Source organism: Lolium perenne, chromosome 2 (assembly GCF_019359855.2).
Source record: "Lolium perenne isolate Kyuss_39 chromosome 2, Kyuss_2.0, whole genome shotgun sequence".
Taxonomy (NCBI): domain Eukaryota; kingdom Viridiplantae; phylum Streptophyta; class Magnoliopsida; order Poales; family Poaceae; genus Lolium; species Lolium perenne.
In genome coordinates this window covers 50,722,351-50,731,827 of record NC_067245.2, presented here as the reverse complement: position 1 = coordinate 50,731,827, position 9,477 = coordinate 50,722,351, and the positions used below count along the sequence as shown (strand labels likewise).

Below are 9,477 nucleotides of genomic sequence, written 5' to 3'. Positions count from 1 at the left end.
TGGTGCTTCTAAACCGAAACAGATCCTGGCAGAAACAGCTCGAAACAAAACACGTCGAAAACACGATATACGGACCTCCAGTCCGGGGATTATATAGCAAATATTTTCGCGAAATAAGGAAAATACCAGATCGAACCAGAGTCGGAAAGGAGCGACGGGCGGCCAAACCATAGGCCGGCGCGGGCCCGGGTCAGGCCGCGCCGCCTATGGTGGCACCCCTCGTGCGTCCTTTCCACTCCGTTTCGAACTCGTAATTTCTCATATTTTCCAAAAACAGCAAAAATATAGTTCGGAAGGTAAATTGCGTACTTTTCATTACCGATCTTGTTACCTATTCAAAGTCGAAGTTACGCGGACTGTCAATTTGCCCTTTGATGAAATCTTCCGGTGTCTCCACTTGAATAATATCAACATCAACATTTTAGGAATCACCTGAGATATAATGCTTGAGTCTTTGTCCATTCACCACTTGCGTAGCATTGCCTTGGAGAGAGCTAATTTTGATTGCTCCTGAACGATACACCTCCTCGACAACATATGGTCCTTCCCATTTCGAGAGTAATTTCCCTGCAAAGAATCTGAGACGAGACCGATACAATAGGACTTTATCCCCAATATTAAATTCTCTTTTGATAATCCTCCTATCATGCCATTTTTTAACTTTCTCTTTAAAGAGTTTAGCATTTTCATAAGCTTCACTTCTCCATTCATCTAGGGAACTCAATTGCAACAACCTCTTATCACCGGCAAGTTTAGGATCTTTATTTAATTCTCTAACAGCCCAATAAGCTTTGTGCTCTAGTTCTAAAGGTAAATGACAAGCTTTCCCATAAACCATTTTATAAGGTGACATTCCCATGGGATTTTTATAAGCAGTTCTATAAGCCCAAAGTGCATCCTTCAATTTACTAGCCCAATTCTTTCTAGTTTTATTAACGGTCTTTCCCAAAATAGATTTAATCTCTCTATTTGATAACTCTACTTGACCACTAGTTTGAGGATGATAAGCGAAGCAATTCTATGATTAATACCATACCTAGCAAGAGTTTTTCTAAAACCTCCATGAATAAAATGAGAACCTCCATCAGTCATAATATATCTAGGTACTCCAAATCTAGGAAAAATAATATCTAAAAGCATTCTTAAAGAGGTCTCACCATCAGCACTTTTTGTAGGTATAGCCTCCAGCCATTTAGTAACATAATCAACAGCAACAAGTATATGAGTGTTACCTTCTGAAGACGGAAAAGGTCCCATGAAGTCAAATCCCCAACAATCAAACGGTTCAATAACAAGAGTATAATTCATAGGCATTTCATTGCGTCTGGAGATATTACCAACCCTTTGGCATTCATCACAAGATAAAATAAACTTTCTCGCATCTTTGAAGAGAGTTGGCCAATAAAAACCTGATTGTAGAACCTTTTGCGCGGTTCTTTCTCCGGCGTGATGTCCTCCATAAGCACTACCATGACATTTACTCAATATCTCCTGTTGTTCATATTCGGGAACACATCTTCGCATAATACCATCCACTCCTTCTTTATATAAGTGTGGGTCATCCCAGAAATAATGCCTCAAATCATAAAAGAATTTCCTCCTTTTGCTGAACCGAAAAGGTTGGAGGCAAGTACTTGGAAACAATAAAGTTAGCATAATCAGCATACCAAGGACTGTCTCGCGAGCTCACCTTTATTACAGCCAATTGTTCATTTGGAAAACTATCATTAACAGGAACAGGATCATAAGCAATATTTTCCAATCTAGACAAATTATCAGCAACAGGATTATCAGCACCTTTCCTATCTACAATATGTAAATCAAATTCTTGCAACAGAAGTACCCATCTAATAAGCCTTGGCTTAGCATCTTTCTTTGTCATTAGGTATCTAATTGCCGCATGATCAGTATGAATAGTAACTTTTGAATCAACAATATAAGATCTAAATTTATCACAAGCAAAAACTACAGCTAATAATTCCTTTTCAGTTGTAGCATAATTTCTTTGAGCAGCATCAAGAGTTTTACTAGCATAATGGATAACATTCAGTTTTTTATCTACTCGCTGTCCAAGGACAGCGCCTACAGCAAAATCACTAGCATCACACATAATTTCAAAGGGTAAATTCCAATCAGGGGGTTCAACTATAGGAGCAGTTGTTAAGGCTTTCTTAATAGTTTCAAACGCTTCCTTACAATCATCATCAAAAACAAATGGTACATCTTTTTGAAGAAGATTAGTAAGAGGCTTTGAAATCTTAGAGAAATCTTTAATAAATCTCCTATAAAACCCAACATGACCAAGAACACTACGAATACCTTTAACATCCCTCGGATAAGGCATCTTCTCGATTGCTTCAACTTTAGCTCTATCAACTTCAATACCTCTCTCAGAAATTTTATGTCCCAATACAATTCCTTCATTAACCATAAAGTGGCATTTCTCCCAATTAAGAACAAGGTTAGTTTCTTCACATCTCTGCAAAAGTGGCATTTCTCCCAATTAAGAACAAGGTTAGTTTCTTCACATCTCTGCAAAACTTTATCAAGGTTTCGCAAGCAGCTATCAAAAGAATTCCCATAGACGGAAAAATCATCCATGAATACCTCTACAATACTTTCACAAAAACCATGAAAAATAGCAGACATGCATCTTTGAAAAGTAGCAGGAGCATTACATAAACCAAAAGGCATGCGTCTATAAGCATAAGTTCCATAGGGACAGGTAAAAGTGGTTTTCTCTTGATCTTTAGCTTTAACAGCAATTTGTGAAAACCCAGAATAACCATCAAGAAAGCAAAAATGAGTATTTTTAGATAATCTTTCTAGCATTTGATCAATAAAGGGTAAAGGGTAATGATCTTTTTTAGTAACTTTATTAACTTTTCGAAAATCAATGCACATTCTATACCCTACAACTACTCTTTGAGGAATGAGCTCATCATTATCATTAGGCAGAACAGTCATACCTCCTTTCTTGGGAACACAGTGCACAGGACTAACCCATCTACTATCAGCAATAGGATATATAATACCAGCTTCAAGGAGTCGTAGTACCTCATTCCTTACCACTTCTTTCATCTTTGGAATTAGACGACGCTGAGGTTCAACAACAGGCTTTGCATCATCTTCCATATTAATAGCATGTTGGCAAATAGAAGGAGAAATCCCCTTCAAATCATCAAGAGTGTAGCCAATAGCGCCTCGATGCTTCTTCAATATTTCCAATAACCTTTCTTCCTCAATCTCTGAAAGCTTAGAACTAATAATAACAGGATATATTTTCTTATCATCAATATGAGCATATTTAAGATTATCAGGTAAAGGCTTTAAATCAAAAACAGGATCTTCCTTTGGTGGCGGTGTTGTACCCAAATCTTCCACCGGTAAATCATGCTTGAGAATAGGTTGGCGAAGAAAAATTTCCTCAAGCTCATCTCTTTCTTTCCTAAAAATTTCGCTCTCGCTATCCTCCAAATGTTGCTGCAAAGGATTATTAGGAACAAGAACAATAGATGCACATTGCTCCATTTTAATATCATTACTAGGCAAATCAGCTTTATAAGGAGTTTTAGTAAATTTAGAGAAGTTAAACTCATAAACAGGATAGCGAGACGTGTCCTGTTGGCGGGAGAGAGCATCTGCCGCAGCATTAGTGATCCCCTTCTTATACTTGATAATATATTGAAGCCCAAGCAATTTAACAAAGGCCTTATGCTGGATCCCTGTCAAAAGGCGCTGATCTGTCAAGTGTAAAAGACTCTGATGGTCAGTAAGGATGACAAATTCCCGGTGTTGTAAATACGCTCTCCACTTGTCCACAGCTAGAATAATGGCTAAACACTCTTTCTCATATGTTGAAAGTGTCTGATTGCGGCGGCACAATGACTTGCTTAAGAATGCCACGGGATGGCCATTTTGCATCAATACTGCGCCAATCCCAGTGTTGCAAGCATCAGTCTCCAAAACAAAACTCTGAGAGAAATCTGGGATGGCTAGCACCGGTGCTTGCACCATAGTGTCCTTGAGAAGTTGGAATGAGTGCTGCTGTTCTGGCCCCCAAAGAAACAAAACTCCTTTGCACAACAGTTGTGTCAATGGTTTAGCAATCATACCATAATTTTTTATGAACTTACGGTAATACCCAGTGAGACCCAGAAAACCCCTCAACTCTTTCACATTCTTCGGCTGAGGCCAATCTTTCACTGCTTGTACTTTGGTCGTATCAGTGGACACTCCATTTTTACCAATGATGTGCCCCAAGTATTCCAACTCTTGCAAGGCAAAGGAACACTTGCTGCGCTTCAAGAATAACTGATTTTGTTGCAGCAACTCAAAAACACACTTCAAATGCTGAACATGTTCACGGAGAGATTGACTGTAAATCAAGATATCATCCACAAAGACCAATACGCACTTCCGGAGCAGAGGAGCAAAGACTTGATTCATAAGACCTTGAAATGAAGCTGGAGCATTAGTTAGTCCAAACGGCATTACTAGAAACTCATACAGGCCATGATGAGTTTGAAATGCAGTTTTGTGCTGTTCCCCATCAGCCAACAAGATCTGATGATATCCTGAGGATAGATCCAATTTCGTGAACCAACATGCACCTGCTAACTCATCAATTAGCTCGTCCACTACTGGAACCGGATACTTGTGCTTGATAGTCAGAGAATTCAGTTGCCTGTAATCCACACAAAAGCGCCAAGTGCCATCTTTCTTTCGCACCAGTAACACAGGGGAAGCAAACGGACTGGAACTCAATCTGATTATTCCTGACTTAATCATCTCTTTAACCTGATTCTCTATCTCAGTTTTCTGTTGTGGTGTATAACGATAGGGCCTGGCCTTGACAGGTTGAGCTCCTGGAACCAGGGGAATGCGGTGATCAGCAGTTCTGGATGGGGGTAACCCTTCAGGTTTGGAGAACAGTCCTTCATGGGCATCCAACAACTGCTGGATTTCCGGTGCTAAAGCTGAAGCCGTGCTATCTCCCTGTTTCTCTTGCAATGCCTGCACCTGAATAATGTGCCCTTCAGCCGCCCAATGCACTTGCACCATGTGTGTGATAGCACCTCTGCGTTGCAAGCCTTGAAGTTTAGGAATCTTTACAGGTCTGCACGTCTTGATATTGTCTGACACTCCATTTAACGTGATCCTGCGATGCTTATGAGTGAATCGCATGCGCTTGCGCCGCCAATGCACCCACATGGGACTGTGATCATCCAGCCAATCCTCACCGAGAATCATGTCATAACAACCAAGAGGAAGAATTTTAACATCCTGCTGAAATGTGTGACCTTGAGTGCTCCACTCCAGCTGAGGCACATATTCAGTACATTGCATCTTAGCTCCATTTGCCACCACATAAGTAGCTGGCGGAAGATTCTTTTTTGTGCATTGCAATTTGTCCACCAAGTCAGAGTTGATAAACGATGACACACTGCCGGAGTCAATGAGAATCAACAGATGATGCTTGCCAATGGTACCATGAAATTGAAACGACTTACGCCGTTTGATTTGTGAAGAGATTCTCGTCCCAACATCATGAACGACCCTCTTGGAGTATTTGAGGTCGATCCGTTCCCTTCAGACTCAGGATCACTGTCCTCTGAACTGTCATCACCGGACTGAATCTGCAAGACTTCAAGCAGTTCTTCAATGACATGTAGAGGCACTCTGTCAGGACATTTGTGAGATCTGCTATACTTCTCGCCACAAGTGAAACAGAGTCCCTTCTCCCTCCGATATGCCTTCAATGCTGCCAATTTGTCCTCTGCTTTGGTGTTGCTCGACTGTTTGTTACTCGACTGATGATCATCATTGCTTTTAGCAGCATGCCACTTGGGTTTTACATTATCCTTATACTCATGTTTAGAATACGACCTCTTCTTCACAGGTGCAGATTCCTCCTCCTGCATCAAGGCGAGCAAATGCGCAGTTTCCAATTCTTGGGGACGATGTAACCAAATTGCAGTACGAATTTCATCTCTAAGACCAGCTATGAACTCATCAATAAAGTGACCTTCATCTATGTGTGGGTTGTATAAAAGCAATTGATGTCTAAGACGAGAGAATTTGTCCCAGTAATCTGACACTGAACTAGTTTGTCTAAGCACTCTCAACTGATGTCTATAACTAGCTTGTTTGTTTTTACCAAAGTAATCCTGGACTAACTTGCACATGTCATGCCAATGTTCAACTCGACCCTTAGCTTCTACTCCTTGGAACCACAATGCAGCATTACCATAGAATCCTAGAGCAGCATAGCGAGTTTTTAGACAGGGTTGAATTCGAAACACCTCGAAATAAGTTTCACATTGTTGTTGCCAGATTTTAGGATTTTCTCCGTCAAACCTAGGGAACTCAATTTTCGGCGCAGGCGCCCTAGTATGCTCGACACGGGGATCCACACTCTCATCTAGACACGAGTTGCGATTGTGATTAACACCAACGGATTGAATCGCACCTGTGCCCGGGGCTGGCAACGGGAATCCGAGGATACCCGGAGCATCACCCCAGAATAGTAGTGGATCGCGGTGGTCGATCTGACCATATCCCATTTCGCACGGCATGCCGAGAAGCGAGGTCGATGTCGTTCCGCTAGGTGGGGTCGATGATGACGAACTCGGGTGAGTCGAAGCCATGGTCGCTCCCGCACCCATCGCCATGGGTGATGGAGCTGGCGGCGGTGGCGTGTGCGCGACTGCCTCCGCGATGCGCGCCTCCACTGCATCTGTGCGCGCTTGGATCCCACGGAGCGCCTCCTGCGTCTCCGCTTGCCCGGCCTTGAGGGTGTTGAAGCCGTCGAGGAGCTGCTTCATCAGATCCGTGAGCCCCAGGCTCTGTTCGGTGACCTCCGCCATGGCCGCAGTGACCTTCTCCTGTAGTTGATCCTGCGTCACGGCCTTCGCCTTGCGTGGCGCCAGCGCGAAGCTAGGGTTTCTCCCCGAATCAACAACCAACCATGCGGGGGTATCTCTGGCGAGAATTTTGCGCTGAAAATTCCGAAGAATTTCAGCACCCGTGGCACAACAATCCAAAGGATTGTGAGGTTGCGATCGGAGGTTTCATGAAATCCCGAGGTTCGAACGGCTCTGAAACCACGTTTGTCACGATCCTATTCCGATTCACACAAGGGAAGGGGGATTCGGGAGAGGAAGGAGGATCGAGATCTAGACAGAAGCACGGGGTCAAGGCTGAGACGAGAACAAGAGGGGGTTAGTTCAGATAATACTTAGTCGATGCCCTCCCATGCAAGTCACATAGGTCTTAAGTACAGACACACATGCCACACTGGCCACACGGCCCAAACACTTACACGGGCCACAGCCCACTCGACACAGGGCAGGAAGTCAGGACATGACACTGCCGTGTGCCCTTTGAGGTACAGATTTTTGTTTGTCGCTCCCGATCGACGGCCCCAGTGGTTTTGGGACAAAGGAATATATACACTTTTTGTGGAGCCCAGGTGCATGAATAGTCAAGTTGGATAGCAGCCCCTGTTTTTGCAACGGGCCACTTTGCTAAAATTTGCTTTATGCTTCACATGTGGCCTTCTTGTCCTGAGTGTGCTCGATCGTTCTTGCGCGTTAAGCCACGGAGCATTTCTTGTACGAGCTAGGGTATCATAAAGAGGGCTTGTGCTATGTTATATGCTCCTGGTCCAGGGGCACGCGTAGCTTGGCTTTGTTACCTCCACCACAATGCATATTGGCCTTTCATCTATCGCTTTAGCATTTTCCGATTCACCTCATAACATACGATCCGAGGGCATCGATCATCGCCAATATGATTCACCGGACACCGGACGTCTAGCTTCTTTACAGTTCCCAGATTGCGCATGTGTTAAATAAGTTAGTAAGTTAATTTGGGGTCAGAAATTTCGACGAAATCGAAAGGAGAATCTAATTAATTTGGTGCATCGTATGCATGCGGTGATGCCTATGTTGATGCCTCGGTAGTTTGCGTCGAAAAGAAAAGCAAGCTTGGAAGAAGCTCGTCTACTCTACTCGACGAGAAGGCCACTGTGTGGTGTGGAACGAAGCTCGTATACCCTAGGATCATACTTCGGCAACTGGAAGTTAAATAGTACCTAGCAGCTGGCCTACTCCCACGCCCACGATCAAGTTATCGCGAAAATCTACCTTCGAACTCGATGAAACCCCACAGTTGACTGAAAAATAAAGGTATGATACGGAGAAATAACTTAGTTCTGATGTCATGGAATATCAATTCTAATCCATATCACAACTCACCATTAGCATGGATGACCGAGAAAATCTAACGGGTTGGTGATATTTTTCGTAGTTGCAACCTCACTTGCAACTGATAAATTTCAATTGTAACCCCACTTCTAACTGAAAAAAATCTCATGCAACTCAAGTGCACAAATCACGATGCAAATCCAATGTAATAGGAGTCTACTAAGCACTAGCTTAGTACCGAGAACTAGCAATTCTCTTAGTTTTCGGAACTAACTTACTTCTCAACACGTCATCGAATCTCAGTTGAAACCAATATTGCAACTCACCATTAGCACGGATCACTAAGAAAATCTAAACGGTTTGGAGGTATTTTCGTAGTTGTAACCACACTTGCCAAAAGAATCGGCTACAACCCATATTATAACTAAAAGAATCTCATTTTCAATCCAAATTGCAACTCAAGTGCACGAATCGTGATGCAAATCTGACGTTATAGGAGTCTAATAAGCACTGGCTATTGAAAAATAGAAATTCCCTAGTCTGTAGTCTACTGAGAACTAACTTAGTTCTTAGCACGTCATTAGCCTAGATCACTAAGCAAATTTACCATTAGCGCAGATCACTAAGAAAATTGAACGGTTTGGAGGTCTTTTTCGTGGTTGCAATCTCACTTGGAACTGAATAAATTTCAGTTGCAATCTCGCATGCAACTGAAAAAATCTCAGTTACAACTCAACGTGTAACACAAGTGCACTAATCACGATGCAGATCTGGTGTAATAGGAGTCTGAACATTAGCTTAGTACTAAGAAATATCAATTATCCTAGTTCTTAGTCTACTGGGAACTAACTTAGTTCTTAGCACGTCATCGAATCTCAGTTGGAACCAATATTGCAACTCGCCATTAGGAAGGATCACTAAGAAAATCTAAATGGTTCGGAAGTATTTTTCATAGTTGCAACCTCACATGCAACAAAAAAAACCCATCCACCTCTAAAGCCTACAGAGTCCATGATGGTTGGTGATGGCGTTGATGGCGGTGATGATGAAGAAGCCCTCGAAATCCCTCTCTCCGGGGTGGAGAGCAGGATCAATCTGGCCCCCAAAACGAACATCGTGGTCTCGGTGGCGCTCTGTTTTGCGAAACGTCGTGTCCTCTTAGGGGGGTAGGTTTTTTGGTTATATAAGGCACCTCGCCATGGGGGAGGCGAGACGATGACCGAGGGCTGAGCGGGCACAGGTTGCGCGGCCAGAGAGTTGGGCCGCC

The 9,477-nt window shown here is 43.0% G+C and overlaps 1 protein-coding gene across 1 annotated transcript; it reads right to left on the bottom strand.

Moving 5' to 3' along the window:
- Positions 1 to 3,712: 3,712 nt before the first annotated feature.
- On the bottom strand, positions 3,713 to 6,869 carry LOC127328548 (uncharacterized). Its single transcript, XM_071825332.1, has 4 exons — positions 6,473 to 6,869; positions 5,514 to 6,259; positions 3,806 to 5,322; positions 3,713 to 3,743 (listed from the first exon to the last, which is right to left on the bottom strand). The coding sequence occupies exons 1-4, from the start codon at positions 6,867 to 6,869 to the stop codon at positions 3,713 to 3,715; spliced, it is 2,691 nt and encodes an 896-aa protein (XP_071681433.1).
- Between the last annotated feature and the right edge of the window lie 2,608 nt (positions 6,870 to 9,477).